Below are 25,900 nucleotides of genomic sequence, written 5' to 3' on the forward strand. Positions count from 1 at the left end.
CACGTAAACGCCCACTGGTTCATATGAGCGCACGTGGGAAATAGCCCATAAATGCAGCAGGAGTAAGAAAGAATACGACGACGACGAAGAAGAAGAATTAGTCATTTTCATCGATTTTTGATCAACGATTTACTGAATCAATCAATCAATAAATAAAACAATAAATGTTTAGATAAATAAAAACATGCATATTGGCTTTGACACAGTCTACACCCTCCCCCAACCCTCCCATCCCTGGCACCCCTACACACACACACACACACACACACACACACACACATACACACACACACACGCACGCACGCACGCACACACACACACACACTGTCGATACAGATTCGTAAATTCAAAGGTTTCGTGTTGTCCCGTGTCGAAGATTTTGTGCTCAGTGGGTGTTCCGATACCCACTGGCGTTCAGAGAAGATGGATTTCCCCAAACGCGGACGAAGCGAGTGTTTACCAATCGTGCTGCAGTCCACGTCTCGTCTCCACAGAAATGGTACGGGCGGAAAACATAGAACATAAAGAGTACCGTGAAGGGGGATGTGTGTGTGTGGGGGGGGGGGGGGGGGGGGGCGGGGGGGGGGGGGGGGGGGGGGGGAAGGCGGGGGGGGGGGTGTGTCATACAAGACAAGGCAAGAGAAGACAAGGCAAATCTGTTTATTTTCGAGGATGATAGATAAGCAAATGTAAAGAGCGTTTGTTTGTATGTGGTGTTGTTGTTTTTTTTTTCTTCTTTCTTTCTTTGTTTTTTGTTGTTGTTTTTTGTCATACCACATAAAATACAAGGCAAGACAAACTTCTGTATTTTCGAGGATGATAGATAAGCGAATGTGAGTGCGTTTATTTGTGTGTTTGTTGGTGGGTTTGTTTTTTTTTTTCATACTACATGAAATACAATGCAAGCAAGACCAATAGTATGAAGTTGGAAAACACACACACACACACACACACACACACACACACACACACACACACACACACACACACACACACACACACACATTAAAAACAAACAACCTGTTACAGAAAGAATGACAGATTGAAAAAAAAGAAAGCTCTCTCTGTCTCTCTATCTCTGTCTATCTGCCTCCGTCTCTTTCTCTCTCCCTCTTTCTCTCCCTCTGTCTTGGTCTCTCTGTCTCTTTGCATTTTCTGCCGCTCACCCTCTGTCTCTCTGTCACTGTCTCTGTCTCTCTTTCCTTCCCTCCTCACTTTTCGACCTATCTCTGTGTGTGTGTGTGTGTGCGCGTACGTGGGTGTGTGTGTGTGAGTGTGTGTTTGTGTGCATCTGTGCGCATGTGTCTGAGTCCTTGAGTCTACATGCAGAATGTATAGCCTACATGTCCCGAGCATACGCCCCCAAAATCCCTACCGGGGATTTTTACGGCTTGGCAGCCAGCGAATCAAGAAGCCGAGCATGCTGATGTACCGCTTCAAGCTGAAAAAACAGCAACAATTTTATCCCTCTCTATCTGTCTCTGTATACGTCTCTGTCTCTCTCTTTGTCTCTCTCTTTGTCTCCCTCTCTCTCCTTGTCTGTCTGTCTCTACACCCTCTTTCACTCTCTCTCTCTTTTTTGTCTGTCCCTCTCTCCCTTTCTCTCTCTCTCTCCATCTCTTTCTTTCTTTCTCTCTCTCATACTCTCTCTCTCTCTCTCTCTCTCTTCCCATCTCTCTCTTCGGTCTCTGTCTCTGTCGCTCTATCTCTCTCTCGCTCGCCTCGCCACTCCGCCCCCCCCCCCCTCCTCCACACACTCTCTCTCTCTCTCTCTCTTGGACAACTTTCAGCATACATCACTGAGCTGATGACACCAACTCGAGTTTAAAACACGGCTTCGGCACACAGCGCTATAACCCTAGATCGTTCAGCATGATGTAATGCTCTGGAATAGTCCAGGACATGCAGTCTGGAAAAAAAAAAAACAGAAAGAAGGGGAAAAAGAGAAAAGGAAGAAAGAAAGAAAGAAAGAATGATAATGGATGGGTGAGGCTAAACCGTGGCGACGCGCTCCTCCCAAAGAGAGAGCAGCCCCTGAATTTCACAAAGTGAAAGTTATTAAGAAGAAGAAGAAGAAGAATGATCATAATAATAATAATAATAATGATTAGAATAGTAATGATGATAATGATAATAATAATTGTTTGCTTGTGTAGCACCTTTCATGTAAATACAATAACGCTCAAGGCACATCACACGAGTAAAATAATATAGCAGAAGAAAAACATTTAACACGCAATCACAACCACGTGTAAATATATATATATATATCCGAATCCATCCCATGAGAACAACAATATACAGTCACCTTAACGAAACGGTGAACTGGAACAACCATTGTACTCCACGCAATCGCAGTATCAAGCATTCACGCACAGACAGACGAATGCACACACACACACACAGACACACACACACACACACACACACACACACACACACACAGAGAGGCTTTAAGACAAACAAACATAACACAACACAACATTCGCATAGCATAGCATAGCATAGCATAGCATAGCATAGCATCGCATAGCATAGCATAGCATAGCATAGCATAGCATAGCATAGCATAGCAAAGCATAGCATAGCATAGTATATCATCGCATCGCATAGCATAGCATAGCATAGCATCGCATAGCATCGCATCGCATCGCATCGCATCGCATTGCATTGCATTGCATAGCATAGCATAGCATAGGATAGCATAACATAGCACAGCATAGCATAGCACAGCATAGCATAGCACAGCGAAACATAACACAACATAACCGCTACAACCCTGTGCGTCTCCCACTGACGTGACGCCCATGTTAACAAACGGTTCAAGTTGCGCCCCCCTTGACATCTTCTGACGCCAGGCGGCGGCGACTCCCCTCCCTCGCCCCCCCCCACCCCCACCCCCCCCCCCCTCGCAACCCCACCCCCCCTCCCCACCCCCTCATCCCCACAGTCCTCTCTTTTGCATCCACAATCAGTCTGCTGAGAGAGACAGAGAAGGAGAGAGGGCGGAATGGGATGGGGGGGGGGGGGGGGGGGGGATAGTTGGGAAGGTATACTAGGTGACAGAGGGTGGTGGGAGGGTGGGGAGAAAGAGGGTGGAGAGAGAGAGAGAGGATGGGAGAGAGAGAGGAGTGGGTAGGCAGTTAGAAGAAGAGGAGAGGGAAAGACAGAGAGGGAGAGAGATAGAGGGAATATGGGGAAGGGGAAGAGAAGGAAGAGGAGAGAGAGAGAGAGAGAGGAGTGGGTAGGCAGTTAGAAGGAGAGGAGAGGAAAGAGAGAGAGAGAGAGAGAGAGAGGTAATGATGAAGGGAGAAGAGATAGAAGAGGATGGAGAGAGAAAGAGAGAGAGAAGGAGAGTAAGCAGTCGGAGAATGAAGGAAAGAGTGAGAGAGAGACAGAGACAGAGACAGAGAGACAGATGAGGGAGACAGACCGAGACACAAAGACAGAGAGATAGGCAGAATGGGAGAAAGAGAGAGAGAGAGAGCGACAAGGACAGAGAGACGGATACAGAGAGAGACAGAGATAGAAACATAGAGAGACAAAGAAAAAGAGTTACTGGTTTCGGAGGGAGGGTAGGGAGATGAGGAAGAACACGGAGAGAAGGCAGGGGTTAGGCTGTTAGAAGGAGAGACAGACAGACACACAGACAGACAGAGGGAGACAGAGACAGAGAGAGAGAGAGAAAATGATAAACATACAGAAAAAACAGAGGCACAGAGAGACCGAGAGACAGGGACTGATAAAAACAAAGACATAGACAGTCCTACAAACAAACAAAAAACAGAGACAAACAAACAAACAGTCATACATCCAGACAGACAGAAACACAGACAGTATACGGACACAGACAGACAAACAGACAGGCAGGCAGGCAGGCAGTCAAAGTCACACTCACAAAGACAAAAACCAAGACACCAGACAAACGACACACACAGAGGCACAGTCGCAAGCCAGTGACGAAGATTGTTGCAGACCCTGTTATTAACTTTCATTTCAAATTCTCCGAAATAACCACACACGCGGATGGACTCGTCTAGCCCAGACTTGACTGCAACCCACACCCCTACCTCCACCACCACCACCACCCCCACCCATCATGCCCCGTCCCCTCCCCCGTAAAACCCAATTGTCCCTACGACCAGACAGCACAAGACAAGACAAGACATAGATTGGATGGCCACCTAATACAAATCGCATACAAATCACATTGACATCTACGTTCGGTCGCACTTCACAACGGCTTTGCATCATTATTACTACTCCGTCCGTTGAGATTTGCATTGCGTTATTCATCTGTGTGTATGTATTTGCGTGAGTGTGTGTGTGTGTGTGTGTGTGTGTGTGTGTGTGTGTGTTGTGTGTGTGTGTGTCTGGTGCGCGCACTCATGCGAACGGGAAAACACACTGAACCAAACAAAACAACTTTCTGAGACATACTTTCTCTATTGCAATACTGCTCTGTGCTTTGTCATAAGCACGAGTGTATCTGTGTGTGTGTGTGTGTGTGTGTGTGTGTGTGTGTGTGTGTGTGTGTGTGTGTGTGTGTGTTTGTAACAGCGCGCGCGCGCGCGCATGTGTGTGTATGTGTGTGTGTATGTGTGTGTTTGTATATGCGAGCGAGCGCGCTCAAGCGAATAGAAAAAAACAACAAAACCAAACAAACAAAAAAAAACAAACAAAAAAAACGACTGTACCAACTTCCGAGACATACTTTCTCTTCACTCTTAAATAAAACAGAGCCTTACCCCTCCCCCTACGCCCCCCCTCCCCCTCCCTCCAACCGTCCTCCTGACCAAACCAGAGCACTATTATTGCTCTGTTTGAAAGGCTGATCAATCTCTTCGGAGCTCAGCCATGACGTCATTACCACGCATGACGTATTTCCTGTGGTGGCTAAGTTTCTGGACACCGGGGGCCTTGATGACCATTACAGCTGCAAATATGACCCTCCCAACCACCACCGACACCCCCTTGTCCCCCCCCTCCCCAGTTCTTCCACCCCACCCCCCACCCTTTCTCCGCCTGCAAGTTGTCTTGTTAGGTATGCCGGCAGTTTGAGGAATTAGCAAACACAGACAGATGGATGGACTGTGGCTGTGTCCTTTTGGTCTGTGTCTGTTTGTCTTCTGTGTGTGTGTGTGTGTGTGTGTGTGTGTGTGTGTGTGTGTGTGTGTGTGTGTGTGTGTGTCTGTCTGTCTGTCTCTCTCTCTCTTCGCCTGGCTTCTATCTGTCTCTGTCTGTCTGTCTCTCTCTCTGTTGGTCTAACTTCTTTGTCTCTGCCTGCTCCCCCTCCCCCTCTCTCTCTCTCTCTCTTCGCCTGGCTTCTATCTGTCTCTGTCTGTCTGTCTCTCTCTGTGTTGGTCTAGCTTCTTTGTCTCTGTTTGCCTCTATCTTTCTCTCTCTGTTGGCCTACCTGTCTCTTTCTGTCTGTGTCTCTGTCTCTGTCTCGCCCCCTGACCCCCCCCCCCCTCTCCCTCTTTCTCTTTCTGACTGATTTTTGGTTCACGTTTGTACACAATGTGTCAGTGTAATAACTCTGTATTTCGGTCTGGAATTACTTGTTTTTGCCGAAACCAAATTTGCCTTGAAACTGGGAAAGAATTTTTTCCGCACAGTTTGATAAAAAAGACACTGTACTTCTGTGAAGGGCAGACAAAAGAAGGGACAATATGTTTCCATATTCTTGTTACTGATACACTTTTGTTTCTCAAAAAACTGTCATATTGATACATTCATAAATAGCGGTCGTTTTATCGTTTTTAGTTAAAATAGAAACCTGCCTGATATGGAAGTGTTTTTTTTAATGCATACATCTGCCAGTAGCAGCGAGATGTTGTCATGTATTGGGATATCACTCCGAATAACCCATGGGAAGTGATCTGCCGAACGTTTTCACACTCGTTTAAAACATTATAGCTTGAAACATGACTCAAGACATAGAAAGGCTTTTGTGTTTTGCAAGTCAGTATGAAGGTCATATACTATTCACATTACAAGGGTTGGCTGGTTTGTGAGTAAAAGCCGCCTCCTCTGTGATTGTTTATTTCCATGCTGTCTCTGTCTCTGTCCCCGTCTCTGTCTCTCTGTATGTGTCTCTCTCAGTCTCTGTCTACCCACCCCCTCTCTCTCACTCTCTCTTTCTCTCTATCTGTGTCTATCATAGTTGAAGCTCATCAACATCTCACAATATAAGCTGTGACGACCATTACACGAAGACTGTCTGTCTTCTTTTTTAAAATTTATTTTTATTTATATTTTAACCCTTTGATTTCTGCTGACGTGTACGCTCGTCTGTCCGTTAAGGGCTGTCACCTTACTGAGAAAAGACACCGCTTACATGTCAGGATGTGAGGTACCACTCTTGATGTGGACCACTTCCGCTTAAGGATTTCATTGCATTTGATCTGCAAGATCAATGACACCAGTGAGATGTACACAAAAAGTAGAGAGTGCATCTCAGGTTCAGGCCTCACCGATCGCAGTTCAGCAAGGTTCAACAGGCAAAGAGTTAAGGAAGTAGGGAAATCAGTCGTAGAGAACTGTCGGAAACATTCTGATGGGGGGACGTCTCCCTGCCGGGTGATCATGTTTGTGTTTCGTTTTAGACTTTCTGTCTGTCTGTCTGTCTTTCTGTCTGTCTGTCTGTCTGTCTGTCTTGCCGTCCCTTTCTTTCCTTATTCTCTTTCCTTCCTTGCTTTGCCTTTCACATCCCCGACCTTCGCATGTGAAGTGGAATTGTGGTGGTTTTTTGTTTGTTTGTTTGTTTGTTTGTTTATTATTTTGTTTGTTTGTTGTTGTTGTTGTTTTCATGTCGGATATAGGTCAGAATGGTTGTGTCAAGAATTTAAAGAAAATACCTGAGAAAAAAAAGGAGGAGATGAGGTGACCTTCGCACAATGTTTCAATCCAACCACCCCCTCCCCAACCCGCGATCTACTAACCCCCCCCCCCACCCCCTCTCCAAGGGCGCCATGAAATAAACTTCTTGCTTTGCCTTGCATAAACCTAACGCACTGTACATTAACAGCAGCCACTAATTGAGCATATCCGTCCCAACGCACCCCCCCCCCCCCACCCCCCAATCCCCCTCCTCCCAACCCCTCCTCCCCCACACACACTTCTCACTACCCCACCTTTTATTTTTATTTTTATTATTATTATCATTATTATTTGGTCTTTCAGGATCGCCATGAAGAAGGTGGCCCCAGTGCTGCTGGCTCTGCTCCTGTGCCTGCTGGCCACGCCCACCTGCCAAGGGACCTTCTGCGGGGTGGACTCCCGACCCCACCCCAAGGGCATCTGCGGGAGCAAGCTGCTAAGGGCCCACCGCAACCTCTGCTTCCTGCTGTCCACAGACTACCCCAACATCTTCAACGGGCCCTCCCACAAGAAGCGCTCCTTGAAGACCATCGATGACATCCCTGTGCATGCCTTCGCGGAGATGGATCTGCAAGGTGCTCGTGAGTTTGGGGTTGTTGTTGTTGTTGGGCAAAGTCACACTTTAGCATCCTTAATTAAGCTCCAGGAATTCAGGGGTGTGAAAGTGGGATTTTATCTTGTTGTTGTTGTTGTTCTTCTTCTTCTCTTTTTTTTCTTTTTTTTTAGACAGGTACGTGTCTGTTTATTCACGCGTAACTTCTCATTCAATGGATATGGAGAATGGGTGAGGAACTGAACGGTAGGGAAGGGTGGGGAGGGGGGTCTACAGAGAGACAGAGACAGAGACACAGAGAGAGAGACAGACAGAAACAAAACAAAACAAAACAAAAACAAAAAATCAACACATCACACCAGAACAACTAGCAATGCGCGGTGTGTTTTGTATAGCATTTTTGTTTCTTTTTGTTGTTGTTGTTTCTTATGCGTTTTTTTGTTTTTGTTACCAATTTCTGATCTCTCTCTCTCTCTCTCTCTCTCTCTCTCTCTATATATATATATATATATATATATATATATATATATATATAGAGAGAGAGAGAGAGAGAGAGAGAGAGAGAGAGAGATTATTCCATATTGAAGGACAAAGTATTTTTATCGATTTCTCATTATTTAGAAAAAGAAAGAAAAAAGTAATCTATATTGAAGACATAAGTAAAACCAAATATAACAAGGGGGGAGGGGGATCAATGTATTGGAATATCAGTTTGACACCTTTTTTTTACTCTGTTCGCTGTCACAGAGAGACCTCTGTAAATGTGATGTAATGTAATGCATTGTGTTGTGTTTTTCTGCTAAAATTATCGTTATTTGTATTGTGTTGGCCGAGAGGTAACGTGTCCGCGTAGGAAGCGAGAAAATCTGAAAAATCTGAGCGCATCTGTTCAAATCACAGCAGCAGTCGCCAGTATTTTCTCCCCCTCCACTAGACCTTGAGTGGTGGTCTGGACGCGAGTCATTCGGATGAGACGATGAACCGAGGTCCCGTGTGCAGCTTGCATTTAGCGCACATGAAAGAACCTTCGGCAACAAATGGGTTGACCCTGGCAAAAATCTGTAGAAAAATCCACTTCGACAGGAAAACAAACAAAATCGCAGGCAGAAAAAAATATTTTTTGAAAAAATGGGTGGCGGTGTCAGTGGAACGACGCGCTCTCCCTGGGGAGAGCAGCCCGAATTTCACACAGAGAAATCTGTTGTGACAAAAAGAGCAATACAATACAATACAATACAATACTTTCATGTTGGCCTATTGCTTGCTTGCCTATTCTAGAAAATAAAAGAGAAAACATGTTGTTTCCTTTCTGTGTACAAGGCGGTCGTGATATGGCTGTGCGCGCAGCTGTTTTCATCAGCTCTGGATTATTAAAAAAAAAAAGATGACAATGAGAAGAAGTAGTAGTAGTATCAGCAGCAGTATCAGTAGCTCAAGGAGGCGTCACTGCGTTCGGACAAATCCATACACGCTACACCACATCTGCCAAGCAGATGCCTGACCAGCAGCATAACCCAACGCGCTTAGTCAGGCCTTAAGAAAAAAAAAGATAAATAAAAAAAATGATAAAATAAAATAAAATAACAAAACAAAACAAACAAAAAATAAAATAAAATAAATGAAATAAGTAAATAAATAGATAAATAATAGATAAATACATTTAAAAAATACTACTACTAATAATAATAATATTCATAAGGCGCAAGAACTTGATGAAGTCAACTGTAAGCGTACCAAAAAAAAAAAAAAAAAAAAAGAAGAAGAAGAAGAAGAACGTGAAGGAGAAGAAGGAGGAGGAGGAGAAAGTACAAGAACAAGAATGCGTGCCTGCACTTGCACGGGCAAACCGCCTGCCCCTCTCGTTAGGAAACGGTGGAATTAGCGTCGGGGTCATTATCACTGATGAAACAGCCATCATCTACCTACCTCCCTTGCCCCCTGCCCCCCTACCCACTACCCACTACCCCACCCATTCCGCCCTCCTGGTCTGTCATTGTGTACAGATTACTTGGTGGGGGCGGGAGATTGTGGGGTGAGGGAGTGGTGGGGGAGGGGGGGGGGGGGGGGGGGGGTGGGGTGGGGGGGTCGGAGCGCGTTGTCTGGTGTCTTTGAGACAAACAAAACGGGCGGGGTCAGAATCAAAATCACTTTATCATCTCAGTAGAAAAATTTTAGTGTGGCGAAGTCTGTGAAACATACAGATTACAAGCAAAACAAATGCATTGGCGAAATCAGTATATATATATATATTGATACTAATCTGTAAATCACACAACCAAATCTTAAACAAATAAGGCATAGGTGCATCAGTTACAGGCATAGAAACATCAATTTAAGCCATAAAAAACATCAACATCAATTAAGATTACGTAAGATGGCGGGAAGGGGGCAGAGTGGTTAAGACGCTCATCTGCTAATAACTTTTCCGTGAGGGGTATGGGTTCCATTCGTGCTCTCACCCTTCCTCTCGAGTTTGACTCAAACTGAACGTCAAGTCATTCAAGATGAGACGATAAACCGAGGTCCCATACGCAGCACTCACTTGGCGCACGGAAAAAGAACCCATGACAACAAGAGCGTTGTCCTTCTGGCAATCCATTCTGACAGGTGCGCAAACATGTGCATGCGCTCCAGGCCTGACTAAGCGCGGTGGGTTGTGCTGCTGGTCAGGCCACTGCTTAGCAGATGTGATGCAGCGTATATGGTTATCCGAACGCAGTGACGCTTCCTTGAGAAACAAGCTTCTTCTTCTTCTTCTTCTTCTTCTTCGTTCGTGGACTACCGACAACTCCTTCGTTCACTCATTTGTGCGACTGGACGTTTACGTGTATGACCGTTCTTGGCCGAGTTGCCCGAATTCCATCCCCTGTTTCGGCGCACGTGGGGGGTTAATGGTTGAGATTTTTCCACTCTTCCATGTCTACATAATTATGTGCAGACCTGCTAGCGCCTGAACCCCATTTGCGAGTTGATGCGTGCAGAACGTCAAATATGCACGTTAAAGATCTCGTAATCCATGTCAGCGTTCGGTGGGTTACGGAAACAGGAACATACGCAGCATACACACTCCTCCCGAAAACGGAGTATGTCTGTCTATATAGTTGGGGTAAAAACGGTCATGCACGTAAAAGCCCACTCATGTATATGTGTGAATGTGGAAGTCGCAGCCCACGATAGAATAAGAAGAAGCTTCTTTAATGAAGTGGTCCTTAAGTTTTTTGCGAAGTCTATGGAAAATGGGTGTGTTGTTGTTGTTGTTGTTGTTGTTGTTGTTTTGCGTTTACGTGTGATTTTGTTTGTTTGTTGTTGTTGCTCCTGTTGAATTGCTGAAAGCAACACCATGCAAACATGCTCAAATGACATTTGTTGAAAGTCTTTTTCTACATGGCGTTTGGTGACCTCTGAAAATGTTCTCTCTCTGTCTCTGTCTCTGTGACTATATCTGTTTCTCTGTCTGTCATTCTTTCATTCCTTTTGTCTGAATGTTTGTCTGCCAGTCTGTTTGTCTGTCTGTCTATCTGTCTCTGTCTTTGTCCCTCATCCTTTCTCTCTCTTTCTCTCTCTCTCTCTTTCTGTCTCTCTTCACCTTATCCCCTTTCTCTGTCTCTCATCCCTCTCTCTCTGTGTCTCTCTCTCATCCTTTCTCTTTCTCTCTGTCTCTGTCTCCCATCCTCTTAATGAAGATGGATGATGTTATGTTGACAGAGGATTTCATGTCGAACCAAGATACACCGACTGTCTGTCTGGATATCCCTTTCTCTCTGTTATGTCTGCGTCTGTGTTTGTGCGTCTGTGTGTGTTGAGAGAGAGAGAGAGAGAGATAGTGTGTGTGTGTGTGTGTGTGTGTGTGTGTGTGTCTGTCTGTCTGTTTGTGTGCGTGAGAGAGAGAGAGAGAGAGAGAGAGAGAGAGAGAGAGAGACTGTCTGTGTGCGCGTATGTGTGTGGTGTATATGAGCGCGTATTCTGAAAAAAAAAAATCCTTGAATCGCAAGTCATCGCATTCTTATCTCACGGATAAAAGAAAATGTTAGCTGTCAGTTAATGGACTTTGGGTTCTGCTTGCCAATAGGAGATGATGAGGTAACCTGCCGTTAAATTGGTTTGTTTTTTGTTTGTTTGTTTGGTTTTTCTCTCTCTCTCTAATTTAGCTTTCTTTCTTGTTGGAGACGATGAGGACCAGGTCGGGTTATAGTTGTGACTTGGTTATGGATTCTGGTTCTTTTTCTTTTTTCTTTTTTTTTTTCTATGATGACAGTTAAGGATTACCTGTCGTTATATTGAGTTAGATGTCTACTTTCCAGGTTCTTTTTATTGTTGACACTAAGGAGTACCGAGGAAGAAATCGTCACTTGTCTACCCTCTGTCTGTGTGTGTGTGTGTGTGTGTGTGTGTGTGTGTGTGTGTGTCTGTCTGTCTGTCTGTCTGTGTGTTACGTGTTGCTTTTTTGTGGTCGTATCTTTGAATTATTTTTTTATAGACTGGCACGCCGGATTGGCAAAGGATGTACTTTTCTTTATCACTGTTGACGTCTCTTCATGCACACGTTTCGACGGTTGTGGATGCCCAGGATCTTTGTGTGTGTGTGTGTGGTGAGGAATAGTAAGCTTGATCTTGAACTCCTTATCGCACGGTTAATATCTTGATTTTATTTTTATAATGATTTTTAATTCGTTATATCTTATTTCATCATATCTTACTTGATATGGTTTATGTATCGCTTTTTTCTTTCTTTTTTTTCCTACCCTTTCATGAGGGGTCAAGGCCTTAAAAGAATAAATAAACATCGGAGACCGATATGTTGTTGTTTTTCCTTTGTTCGCCAGACGTCGATGACCAGCTGACCGGAAACAGCGGAACCGGAAGTCGCCTGGACACGGAGAGCATGCGCAAGCTGTTCCTGTCGCTGTTCCCCCGCCTGCAGGCCCTGCTGCCTGGCATGGGTCCCTCCCCCTCCTCCTCCTCCTCTTCCATCTCCTCCTCCTCCTCCTCTTCCCTGCGGGGCCAGATGACCCCAGGTCCCATGACCCGCCGCATGCAGGCCAAGAGGGCGGAGGACATCCTGCCGCGCGTGACGAAGAGAGGCATGGTGTGCGACTGCTGCTACAACGTCTGCCAGGCCAGCACTCTGGCTCAGTACTGCCCCTGAACACACAGTATTCCCAACCTACAAGAACAAAAACAGAAAGAATGAAAGAAAAGAAACAAACAAACAAACAAACAACCCCCACCCCTTTCCAGTGGGAGACACAGTTTCTAAGCCTCTTACCCACAGACGTATGTACCAGTGTGTCCTTGTTGTTCCAACCCCCCTTTTTTTGTTGATTGGTTTCTTTCTTTCTTCAACCAATCACTAACAGTTCGCGGATTCAAGTTAAGTCCAGCGCTGTTAAAAAAGAAATCTTGCGGTTGATTGAGTGGATCTTGTGGTCCTTTCCAACAAAAGAAAAAAAAAAGAAGACTCTTTGATGACACGCATTGTCGTACGTCTGTTGGTATCAAGCTTGAGATTGTGCAAGCCACCCAAAAGGGCCAGTTTTCCTCCCTCTTCCTTGCTTCTATAATTCTTAATGTTTTAAAGGGGGGGGGGGGGGGGGGTTGGGGTCCTGGGTTTTTTTTTTGTTTTTTGTTTTGTTTTTTTAGCGCTTCAACGTGGTTATTTTTTTATCGTTCCCTTCAAGGAAGACAAAAAGATAGGCACGAAATGTGTAACTTTAGTATTTCTGTTGATTCTGCTTACAATTCTTGGTGTGTGTTCTTTTTTAAGGGGCGTGTGTTGGGGGGGGGAGGGGTGTTGGGGGGTGTACTGTTAGGATGTTGATGTGTCCCATTGTTGACTTCGCTTTGTTAATGTTAACGGTGTTCACGCTGGCTCAGCTTTATACTCTATTGTCCAGTGAATCATTAACTGAAATAATTATTGTGAAAAAAAAAGATCACTTGCATGATCCTCTTACAATCATCTTTATACAGATAAATCACTTGCATGACCGTTTGTCATTGAACATGTCAGTTTGTTTTTGTTGTCGTTTATTTTGTACGAATGTACTGTGAACTAGCAAATGCGCTGTGTTTTGAAAGCTTTTCTTTTCTCGTATCAGTGTATCGCACACAAACATTATTAATATAACTATCAAAAAAAAGGGGGGGGGGGTGGCGGGGGGTGCTGTCTGGAGAAGAAGGGTGTGTGTGTATACCATTTGTTTTCATGGAAACCCTGCCTTTTTTTTCATCGCGCGTTTAATGGTTGTTAAAATTGTCTCTTTTCTTCGCTAGATTCAGTAGGTATTCGCTAAATTCGGCCCTTTCTGGTGTTATAAACCAGAAATCAATTACTGCTTTCATAAATGATATACGCATGTGGTCAAAGGTCTGCCTCTTGTCATAAGGTTTACACGTGTCATCAAAACTATGTATTTGTTTTTTCTTCATAAACTGAATGGATATGTACCACTCGCAATTCTCAGATATAACTGTTCGTACAGCTAGCATCACTTGGACACCAGTTAAATTGATGGGAATGCAGGATCATGAAATGTTGTAATGCCATTATACTGGATTTTAAAGAAAGAAAATTGTAACATAAGCTATTAATAGGCTTCCATGTTATTGTATCAGGGTGATGTCGAGTCTTTCATGTTTCTTCAGGAAGATGCTATAGCAAAGTAAACGTTAATGTTCTGACCTATGATCGGAAAAAGATAACAAATATGATACCCCGATGTGTAACTGCATTAGACAGACACTTTGTAAAACAAACAAACAAAAAAGTTCACTTTATAACAGAATATCAGAATGAAAGGAGTGACTTCCAATTGTGACTTTGCATGAACGAAGACACACCAAGAACAAGGTATAGTGAATAGTTTGTCCAGCAAAAAACTCCAGCAAAGATCACTGAATAAAGTATCACTACAATGCCTTATGAGTAGTCAATAAATTCAGATCGGAACACATTCCTTTCTTCTTCTTTTTTTAATTATATTGTTATGACTTTAAAAATTGGATTGTACATGATTTCCATTGATCTGTGAATCAACCGTCTTTCAAAAAACAACAACAACCATCACTTGTGAACATACACGTGGAAAGGAAAAATAAACAAATACGTGCAGATTTAGATAGAGTTGCTGATATCGATACATAACTCATTCACTTTGTCTGTCTGTTTCTGTCTGTCTGCCTACCTGCCTGTCTGTCTGTCTGTATGCCTGCCCGCCTGCCTGCCTGCCTGTCTGTCTATCTCTATATCAATCTATATCCATATTATATATATATATATATATATATATATATATTCTGTCTTAGAATGTTCTCTTTTTTTCTTGCAACCAATACTATCAAATGAACTCTTACACTATCCTAGGGTGAAATAGTTCAGTCTCGAGTATTTTGTTTTTTACGGAAAAAAATACTCCTTACATTGTGATACAAAAAAACCCCAACAACAACAACAAATCCATATCAGAGAAGGAGCTGAACTAGTTTCATTACAGGTGTACCACTGAATAGCAAAGGGGGATGGAGGGGGGCGGAGAACGGAATGGGAGGAAATGACAACTGATGACGAAGGCGAATTGTGATGTCTCACATAGCCGAGTTTCTGTTTCCAGGTGAATACATTCGTCATTGTAACAACCTCGTACACACACACACACACACACACACACACACACACACACACACACACACACACACACACACACACACACACACACACACACACACACACACACACACACATACACACACACACACACACAGATAGAGAGAGCGAAATACCTACGACTCATGACTTACAAAACAGTGCTGTTTGTAAAAAAAAGCAACCCTACCCTATCCTTCCAACAGATAATAATATCATGTTGCAAGGATGAAACACATCAAGGGCAGAACTACGTCGCAATTTCAAAAACAAAAAATAAGGGAACAAAACAGCCAAACAACAAGCCATTAACCCTTTAGCCTTACACGTAGGCCCACCACCTATGGATCGGAATGATATATCAGCTGACAGAGAACATCAGGTGTACTTGATGAGATCATCAGCATCCTGACCCAGGACTTGTCAGCCAAACAAGCAGCGCCTTAGGTGAAAAATGCGGCCCAAAATGATTACTTGTGTCTGCAAAGAGATCGAACAAAAACTATAACAAAAGGCGGAAATGGTAAAAAAAAAAAAAGGGAGGGGTGGAGATGAAATACGGATCAATAATCTCTTCTTCTTCTTCTTCTTTGAACATGACTTTGTCCGGGTACTGAATACCATGTTCACGAATATTGACATTTGAGTACTTTTTGTTCCGTCGCATCTTTAGCCAGAACAACAACAACAACAACAACAACTTCAGTTTCGGTTCGTCACAGTTGTTTGCCACGAAATAAACAAACTCATTGAACGTTTAATTAACGACCTCTGACCTACACTGCGCTTCGTAACCTATGACCTTTATTCAGGGTTACCTAGGTTTATTGTTGTTGTTGTAGTTGTTTTTTCAGCACAAAACAAAGTTTAAAAAAAAATCAAACCTGATAGTAATAATTGCATGCGTTACTTAACACTTTTCTCTCTCTCTTTTTTTTAACTGACGGGAAAATGAGAAACCAGTTTGTCATTATCATGATTATGCACAGCACAATATTATCTCTAATAATATCACGGATCGATTTGCAATGGCAGCTAATCAAATGACATTCGAACACGAGGCTAGGTCTGTATGATTAGAGTTCGAAATTCCTGTCTAATTTGTGAGCAATCGTGATGCGAAACCTAACGAGATCGAATAAAACCGATGGTTTCCACGAAAATGTTCCAAATTCTCTAAATAGGCGATGAAAAAAAATATAACAACGATGAGTTAATGTCTTCGTTTTTACCATAAACACATACGCACACACGCATGAGCGTGCGCGCGCGCGCGCACACACACACACAAACACGCACGCACGCACACACACACACACACACACACAGATAGACACGGAGACAGACAGAGAGAGACAGAGAGAGTTCCACATTGTGTCTGTGGCACTGGACTTTTTTGTCACCTTTTGAGGGAAGTTTATTTTCTTTCTAGAGAATGTTCGTGCAAAGCCAGTCAATATACATGCCAACAAGCAACATTGTAATAAACACAACACTCAAGTCTAGAACCAAAGAAACGAAACAACAACAACAATAACAACAACAACAACAACAACCAAGAAACAATGGCCTGCAAAGTGAAGATTAGCGAACAAACAAACAAACAAATAAACCAGCCAACACACTAGACAGTTTGTCAGCGTCCCGCCTTCCCACACCTTCAATACCAGTAAAAAGTCTGAAACAAGTGAGCTACCAGCTCGTATGTTTTCAACTGAAGTCTCAGTTACACACTTTAACGAGCATTTATACGACAGATGTTCCTTTTTTTCTAGAATTTCCATGATGTTTACCATGCTCCAGCCCTAGCAGTTTTGAAACTAAATCATCAAGGAACAAATATAACATGCGTGATGACAGCTTATAGGTAAGTCTTGAAAAGACGTCAGCCACGAGAATCGCATAGCAGCTATAACGCAATGTACATATTGAACACATTTTAAATTCATACGTACATCAGGACACAAGAATCTTTAAAGTCTGTTTTCAACTCTGAAATCCCTATGTACATAAAGACAGCAGAATCTCAAGTCCTCGTTCACAAAGGCATTTCTCAAAAAGCGTAGGATGGACAGTTTGAAAGAGTTGAATGTCTGGTGGAAAAACAAATTGGCGTATCTGGAGAAGAAGAACAAACTTTTAAGCTTCAGTAGACCCTGGGAGAGCTATCGTATGCTCAAAAGCAAATCCTGTCCAGCTTTTAAGCTTTCAGGGATAACCATAAGGTCCAACAAAAAGCAGGGGAGTGGGTGTATGTGATTTTTCGTGGTCGTGTGCGTACGTCTGTAGCCATGTGATCACAATCATGACCTAGACATCACTGATGGGTTTTCTGTTTCTTGTTTTTTTGTTTTCGATTCATACAAACACCAGTAACTGCTTCACACACTTCTCTCCTTTTTTTAACCTAAAAATCTCGGATTCTTTTTTGTTGTCTTTAAGACGCGGGTTATATTGTCCGTGCAGACTTGAAAAGCACGTGGTTGTAGCAGGTTTTTTTTTTTTTTTTTTTTTAACGTCTTTGAACAGAACACGTTTGCATGAATGTAACAAATATTTGTGTCCGTTCTTTTTTTTTTTCTTTTTTTTTCCCCTAAGTGATGATCAGTGTTGTGATTTTGAGTCAAAAAGTGGTGCTCATCATGAAACGACAACAACACTAACTAGCACTCAGATAAATCATCCAATGAAAAAAGAAGAAAAACATACGGGGTCAGTCTATAATTGACGTATCATGTAATCCAAGACATAATCGGCAACAGTTTTTGAAATGTTCCGGGTTTCCAGCAAACCAACTAACAGCAGAAATGTTCGGATCATCAAGATTTAATGTACCATTGAGTCAGTTTTTTTTGTGCTCGATTAAATAGCGGCATGGAAATGTGAAATCAAAGATCGTTGACAATCATTTTTTCATGGCGTTTGATCTGCAGTGAACTCACTTGCGTTACTCTCTCTCTCTCTCTCTCTCTCTCTCTCTCTCTCTCTCTCTCTCTCTCTCTCTCTCTCTCGTGTTACTAAGTAATACGCATGGTTGCCAAAAGAATCACGAAAAGTGAGATAAACCTGGAAATAACTAAATTAATCATTTAGAAACATAGGCTTGATTGGTTGTAGAGACTTCTTCTTTTTTTAATTCTAGTTCTTAGTCTGCATTTCTCAGCTGTGGTGCCAGAATGTGCGTCTGTTGCTTTAGAACAATGACCATTGTTGTCGTACGACCAGGATGAATGCTTTTTTCTTTTCTTTTTTTCTTTTTTTTTCCTTTCGTTTTTTAAATTAATTTGAAACAATATTGTCAAATACGCTGTATAAATGTGCACGGTACATTTCGCTCATGCTTTTTGCACTTCAAAACATCACTTATCCCATTCACATTTTATAAGGGTTTCTCATGCTTTTTGCACTTCAAAACATCACTTATCCCATTCACATTTTATAAGGGTTTCTCATGCTTTTTTTTGCACTTTAAAACATCCACATGTTTTGCATTCTCGATGCGTTCTTGTTAAGTTGCATAGCCCTCGTGCATGTGAGCCAAGAGTATCACTGTTCATGACAGCTTTCGTTTACATTGTGTGAGTTCGTGTGCTACGTGGTGGCTGGTTTTTCAAGGTCAGTGTGCGTGTTTTAGTACCATGCACTTTCAACAGTTACTGATCGTGTCGAAGATTTTCTCGCCGGTTAATCATCCTTTCTGAAGAAAAGAAAATAAGAAACTGTCTCGTTAAGTAGATTTTGTATAGAAACCATGTTCTGATTAGTACTACTATGGAACTGAAAATGCTTTAGTTTATGGACTGAAAAAAAAAAAAAATCACACCTTGCACTTGTTTCATTCACACTTCTGAGAGGTAGGAAATGTCCACAGCCAGTAGAGCAATGACGTCATTGTCATGATTCCCATGTGTTGACACACGTGTCCGTGGCAACCTCCTATCTTCTTCTTCGGGCTGATTGGTTCTTTGGGCGTGATTGGGGTGGGGGTGGGGGTGGAGAGGGTGCGAGGTGGAGGTGTTGGTGGTCTCTGAAGTGATCCTGTATCGTCTGGTCGTCCCGTTCTCAGCTCCTGGGGTAAGTTCTAGAATTGAGGTCTTCAGCAGATGACTCACTAGGTCTGCTTGGGAAATAGTTTGCTTCCTCCTCTGGTGATGGTGCTAGTGGTGGGGGTTGGGGGGGGGGGTCCATTAAGGATTTGTCAAGTGATGTCGTTCCATTTCCCCCCATTAGGTATGTTCCCGCCATCGCTTATTGCCCTCGACCTCAGAGCCAGACTACCGTGTTCTGTACAGTCTCTTGTCACTCTGGTCGACCTGTTTGAAGTGGAGTGTTTTGGTATCAGCTCAACCAACGAAGACAGCTCACCCTTTCTCTTCATTCCTGGTGCCAGTACGTGCAGCCGTGTCCTCGGCGTTAAAACAGCAGTCAGACAGAATCTTTAAGTAGATTTAGTCGAGGCTCCATGATGTGTGTGCCTTGCAACCAGCCCGCTGGGATATGGCAGAATGGTTAAGACGCCTGTCTGCCAATACACTGTCCGTGACGGCCTGGATTCCATTCCCGCACTCGCCCTTTCTCCCATGTTTGACTGGAAAAATCATATTGAATGTCTTGTCATTCGGATGTGACGATAACCTAAGGTCCCGTACACCACACTCACGTGACGCACTGATAGCGAACTCAAGGCAACAAAAGTGTTGTCCTCTGGCAAAATTCTGTTGACGAATCCACTCTATATTTATGCACGCACTCAAGGCCTGACTAAGCGCGTTGGGTTATGCTGCTGGTCAGGTATCAGCCTAGCAGACGCGGCGTAGTGTATACGGATTTGCCCTTACGCAGTGACGCTTCCTTGAGAAACTGAAACTGGGATATGCATAACATCAGGCATGAACACTTCACTGATAGCACCATGGAGAGCTTGGTCCCAAATTGTCCTCCAAATACTGTTTTTCACTTGTTCTTTTATTGAGTTTATTTTCGTGTTTTGTTTTGTTTGGGGTTTTTTGTTAAGAAGGAAATTTGTATCCTAAGTCGATTTACAATTTACGTGGTCTAAACGATAAGTGGGTGAATTGTCCTTTTTAATTAAAGTTACTTAATTGAGATTTTGAAAATATTTTGGTTTCTCTTTGACTGGCTTTTAGGTCTTAAGGGCATTTAAACGTTTCATATTTCTTTCTGACTAAACGGGTGTAGGCGTGTTCTGGCATATATTTGACTCAGAAGCAACAGAGTGTTTGAATGATGTGGTAGTGACCGAAGTGAAAGTTGTTTTGTTTTCAGAATCAAACGTTAAACTGATGAGAAACCTTTTTTCTCTGCAATCCAGTTAGAGAAATTTGATGTTTGATATCCTTCAGTCAGTTCAAAATAAACTGGTGGCTATGGGAATGATAATCAGCGAAAGCTGTGACATTCATTTGGTATCCTCTCCATCACTCTTTCTTCCCACCCACCCCTGTCTCTGTGCCATGTGTCAGCCTATCTGCGACATACTGAGGAACAAAACAAATGAAGTTAATGCCATGCAAGAAGACTGCAGGAGGAGGTTGCCACGTGCATCCACAACAAGGGTTTCAAGTGTCATTGCCTGAACGATTAAAAAAAAAAAAAGAAAAGAAAAACGAAATCACCTGCACATCTTAGACTGTCGTTCCCGTATCGTTTATCTTTTTATAATTTTTTTCTAATTAGAATGCCTGACGCCTTCATTAAAAGCCCGGTGTTGATGATATTGATAATCATATAAATTCAGCCTCTGTAACTGGCTGTATGTACTCAAGATGTGTCTTTCTTTTTCTTCTTCTTCTTTTTAATTTCTAGCCTCGTCTTGACCGGTGCAGAAACAACGCACAATCCTGTTGGCCATTATCCATCTCTACCTTGATAACAACTGCTTGTCCACCACATTCGTAACATGGTACAGAGGCACTCGACAGGGTTCGTCTTGACTTTCTAGACGACGAAACCTCTTCAGAGTCGGCTGTAAGAGTAATTAGTTTTAGCTATTCCTCCTCTTCAGCCTCCTCCTCTTCCTCCTCCTCCTTCGTCCTCTACTTACCCTCCTCCTTCTCCTCTTCTTTCCTCTCCTCTTAGTTCAGACCACAAAGAAACATTTCAATTCACACACATTTTGTCCAGCCTGTTTTCTACTGTGTGTGGTACGTTCGGCTGCAGAAATCCGTCTATGAATCAGACGGTACAGTACAGCTATTGGTTGTCTGTTGTATGCTGAGGTCAGAATCCAAATTAATGAAACCTTGTGTCATTTAATAGTTACTGGTTCCGGGTGTTGGAGTTAGAGGGGGGAGGGGGTATTCTGGCCCTGATGAATTTGTTAATATGGATTCAATATATCAGAAGCCACGTTTGTTCGCAGAAAGGTTTATCATTTTGTGTAAAATACCTCGTTGCGATAAAGAAATCATTTTCAGGCCCGTGTCTTTGAGAAGCAATAAGTTAATGTTAATTAAACCTAGTTGAGAAAGCAAACTATTAACAAACCAGTTTGGTAAACCAGTTGACATACCGGTTGTTAAACCGCTTTGTAAACCAGTTGATGAAACCATGAATGGCGTGATGCACATGTGAACCAGCTGTGGCATTAAAAAAAAAGAATGTGTTGGGAAAATAAAACTCCGTTGTGTTCAATCTCGTCTCCAGCCTTCGTTTTCTTTGAATTGAACGGGTCGATGGTGATGTTTGTGGGTGTACTTTCTTTGTTGCTTTGTTTGTCATTCTCAGTCTCTCTCTGTCTCTGTCTGTCTGTCTGTCTGTCTCCATCTATAGTCTCTCTTTTTCCATCCACGATCTCTCTCTCTGTCTCTGTCTCTCTCTGCCTCTCCCTATATATATCGCTCTTTCTCTGCCCCCCACCTCCCCCCCCCCCCCCCCCCCCCATACACACACAACCGCCCCCTAACCCCCCCCCCCACCACACACACACATTCTCTGTTGCTCCGGCTCACTCTCTCTCTCTCACACGCAAGCACACACGCACGCACGCACGTACACACACACACACACACACACACACACACACACACACACACACACACACACACGCACGCACGCACACACACACACACACACACACACACACACACACACACACACACACACACACACACACTCACACACACACACACACACATTTTTTTCTTATTATTATTTTATCTTATTTTTCGTTTTTGTTTGCAAAAGATATGACAGTCGTGTACCTGTTTGAACCCCATTCAAGAGCCGTGGCCCATGCTAAATGAAATTTTCGTTTCGTTTCGTTTCGTTTCGTTTCCCACAATCTCTCTTTGTCTTGCTCTGCCTCTGTCTGTCTATCTGCCTTTTCCTCCACCCCTACACACACTCTCTTCGTTTGACAAGTAACCACTCATATCCATACGTATACACACAGATGAATACAGTCAATGGCACTTGACTAACCCAGCCGAGAGAGACAACAACCGATTTTCACGCACGCAGAAAAAACAACAACTCTGTTGTGGTAAGAAAACGTTGAAATAAATTCAAACGCACTCATGAAAATGGACAGACATGACATTGTAACAAAAGGAGGGAAAGAACGATACGTATTTCTCATACCTTTGCTGTTTCATTGATTTTTTTCTTCCCTTTACAGATGTCACAACAACAATAACAACAACAGCAACAGTGACAACAACAACAACGGCAATAGCAACAACGACTACAATGACAACAGCAACAACAACATAATCAACAACAGCAGCAGCAACAACAACAACAACAACAGCAATGGCAACAACAACAGCAACAACTACAATGACAACAGCAAAAACAGCAGTAGCAGCAGCAACAACAACAACAGCGACAACAACAGCAGCAGCAACAACAACAGCAACAACAGCAGCAATAGCAACAACAACAGCAACGACAACTACAATGACAACAGCAACAACAACAGCATCATCAACAACAACAGCAGCAACAGTAACAACAGCAAGAACAGCAGCAATAGCAACAACAACAGCAACGACAGCTACAATGACAACAGCTACAACAACAGCAGCAGCAGCAACAACAACAACAACACCGACAACAGCAGAAACAACAACAACAACAACACTGACAACAGCAACAACAACATCAGCAGCAACAACAGCAGTAGCAGCAACAACAACAACAGCGACAACAACAGCAACAGCAGCAATAGCAACAACAGCAGCAGCAGCAACAACAACAACAGCAACGACAACTACAATGACAACAGCTACAACAATATCATCAACAACAACAGCAGCAGCAGCAACAACAACAACAACAGCGACAACAGCAAAAACAACAACACCGACAACAACAGCAACAACACCAGCAACAACAACAGCAACAACAACACCAGCAACAACAGCAGCAGCAACAACACCAGCAACAACAACAACAGCAGCAACTACAACAACAACAACACCAACAACAGCAGCAACAACAACAACAACAGCAGCAGCAACAACAACAACAACAACAACACCGACAACAACAGCAACAACAAAGAAAAATAGCAGGATGAGGCGAAACAAAGAAAAAACGAAGAAGAAGAAGAAGATAATGATGATGATGAAGAAGATGATGATGATGATGATGATGGTGGTGGTGGCGGTGGTGACGTTGACGATGATGATGATGAGATGTGTTCCTTCAGTTTACATTTTCAGTTTGTATTTGTTTTCCGTATTTTGTTTTTCAGTTTGTATCAAGGTGGCGTTAGATCGTGCGGTCTGATACTTTACATCTTTGAGCGCGTGCGCGCGTGTGTGTATGTGTGTGTGTGTGTGTGTGTGTGTGTGTGTGTGTGTGTGTGTGTGTGTGTCTGTGTGTCTGTGCAAGAGGATGTGTGTCTAGTAACGAACAACCATGCAGCCTTGTAAAATGAGATGACCGGCATTACGCAAGCTAACCTTAAAAGCAAAAGTCGAACGCACTCTCTCTCTCGCTCTCTCGGGGGCGTCTTGCACGTGCAGGTAGCGACAAGTTGCGTGTCACATTGGGGGGGAGGAATAGGGGGGGGGGGACAATTTGTTCATGCATCGTGAAGGTGATCTGCTCCTGCCCTGTGGTGACGAGGAGTCTGACCCTGGCCCAAACCCTGACGCTGGCTCCTCTGTGTCATCGAGCAGACACGGCTCTCTACCTCCCATCCGTCTCGCTCTTCAAAGGACCCGTCGCTGGCTGATGTGTTGGCAAGTATTCAGGAACTGACCACCATAAACGATTCCATGGTCATCTTCGTCGGGAGTATGGAGTGCTGCATAAACTGGTCAGTGGGTTTCGTTCTTTTATTTATTTATAGTCTGTTCATCTAAGATGATGATATTAGAAATGGAAGTGCGTGAACTGCATCGCGGGAATGACATTGTTCGGCAAACAAATGATGACCTGAAAACTAGATTAAACAATCTGGAAAGGAAACGTGATGATGTGGAGAACAGATCCAGAAGGAATAACCTGATTTTTATGAGACTGGTAAACAGGAGGGTGAGACGAGTGAGGCTTGTGAGGGTTTGGTTCAGGACCTGATAAAGGATAAGCTTGACCTGTCAGACACGGTTGAATTTTGAACGTGTTATTCCGGTAGGTTCGAAATCCGACTCCCCCATTATTGCCTGTTGTTCCCATAACAAGCAACATGTCCCAGAGCTAAAAGCAAAACAAAAGCTTAAGGGAAACAACGTTTTTGTTGGCGAGGACTTTTCTCAGAGAGTCCGTGAGATCCGACGACAGTTAACTCCACATTTGAAAAAAGCCAGAAATGATGGAAAGCTGGTTCGCATGGTGCATAACCATCTCTTTATTGATGGCAAGAAATTTGCACTGGATTCTCGCGGCTCTCTGAGAGAAGTAAAATAGCTTTTTGGCCGGCCCTGTGTCAAAAAAACTATTGTGGAGAATCTTTTTAACTCTCTCCATACGAACGGCACAAAAGACGACGTTAACAGTGTTTCACCCCAATTACCATCATCAAAATATTGCAAGCGGAAGGCTCTTGTACTGAAGAGGTGAATGTTGACAATGAATACCACAATTCTGACGACGGAAGCTAAAGGTTGGGTCATTCAGACACCCACTGGACATCCGAGGGGTCTGTGTAGAGGAGAAGAGAGGACTGGCCGTACTGAGTGAGTTAAGAAGGAAGTAAAAGTTACTCTGACACCGGAAACTCCCTGACAGCTCATACCACGAACCGACTACCTCGTGCGGGGCACGTGGAAATGTTGAGCATGAGAAATGTCCCGTTCAGCCTGAAAATGATGACAGCTCAGGCTCGTGTACAAATGCTGTGTCACATCATGTTCCGCATGATATCATCAAAGGGGGTCAAGACAGTTTTGCCGTGAACAAAAATGACAAATACTACTCAGTTCCTTTGTAGATAATGAGTCCTCGATGTTCGTAAACGACGCTATGTGTTCTTCAGAACGTTTACGTAGTTTTTATCTTTTTTTCATGGAACGTGAATGGTTTACGATGTAAGTTGATATTTCGTGACTTTCTTTCTTACATTTCAACCTCTGATTTCGTGTGTCTCGTTGAAACTTTTGAAGAATGTTGTGAAACTGATCTGTTCACTGGATTTTGAATGTATGTGAAACCTGCTGTTAAGTTTACAAAACAAGGGAGGAAATCTCGTAGAATAATTCGTTTATCTAAAAATGAGTTATGCCCATTTATTCGTAAATTGAAAACAAGATATGAAAATATATGTGCGTTTCTTATTGATAAACGGTTATTTGGTTTATTGAATGACATTCTTTATGTATGTGTTTATGTTCCAACAGAAGGGTCTCTATTCT

The 25,900-nt window shown here is 43.2% G+C and overlaps 1 protein-coding gene across 2 annotated transcripts in view; it reads left to right on the forward strand.

Annotated features, from left to right (window-relative positions):
- Positions 1 to 15,615, forward strand: part of LOC143282834 (molluscan insulin-related peptide 7-like) — a 42,157-nt gene extending 26,542 nt beyond the window's left edge. Inside the window, exons 2-3 of one of the 2 annotated variants that reach the window (XM_076588648.1) lie at positions 7,186 to 7,463; positions 12,259 to 15,615. In XM_076588648.1, coding sequence (XP_076444763.1) covers positions 7,186 to 7,463; positions 12,259 to 12,581 — 601 coding nt within the window. In that variant the 3' untranslated portion in view covers positions 12,582 to 15,615. The remainder of the gene's footprint in view (positions 1 to 7,185; positions 7,464 to 12,258) is intronic. The other variant, XM_076588649.1, reaches the window with a different exon arrangement.
- Positions 15,616 to 25,900: the final 10,285 nt, after the last annotated feature.

Source organism: Babylonia areolata, chromosome 6 (genome assembly GCF_041734735.1).
Source record: "Babylonia areolata isolate BAREFJ2019XMU chromosome 6, ASM4173473v1, whole genome shotgun sequence".
Classification (NCBI taxonomy): Eukaryota; Metazoa; Mollusca; class Gastropoda; order Neogastropoda; family Buccinidae; genus Babylonia; species Babylonia areolata.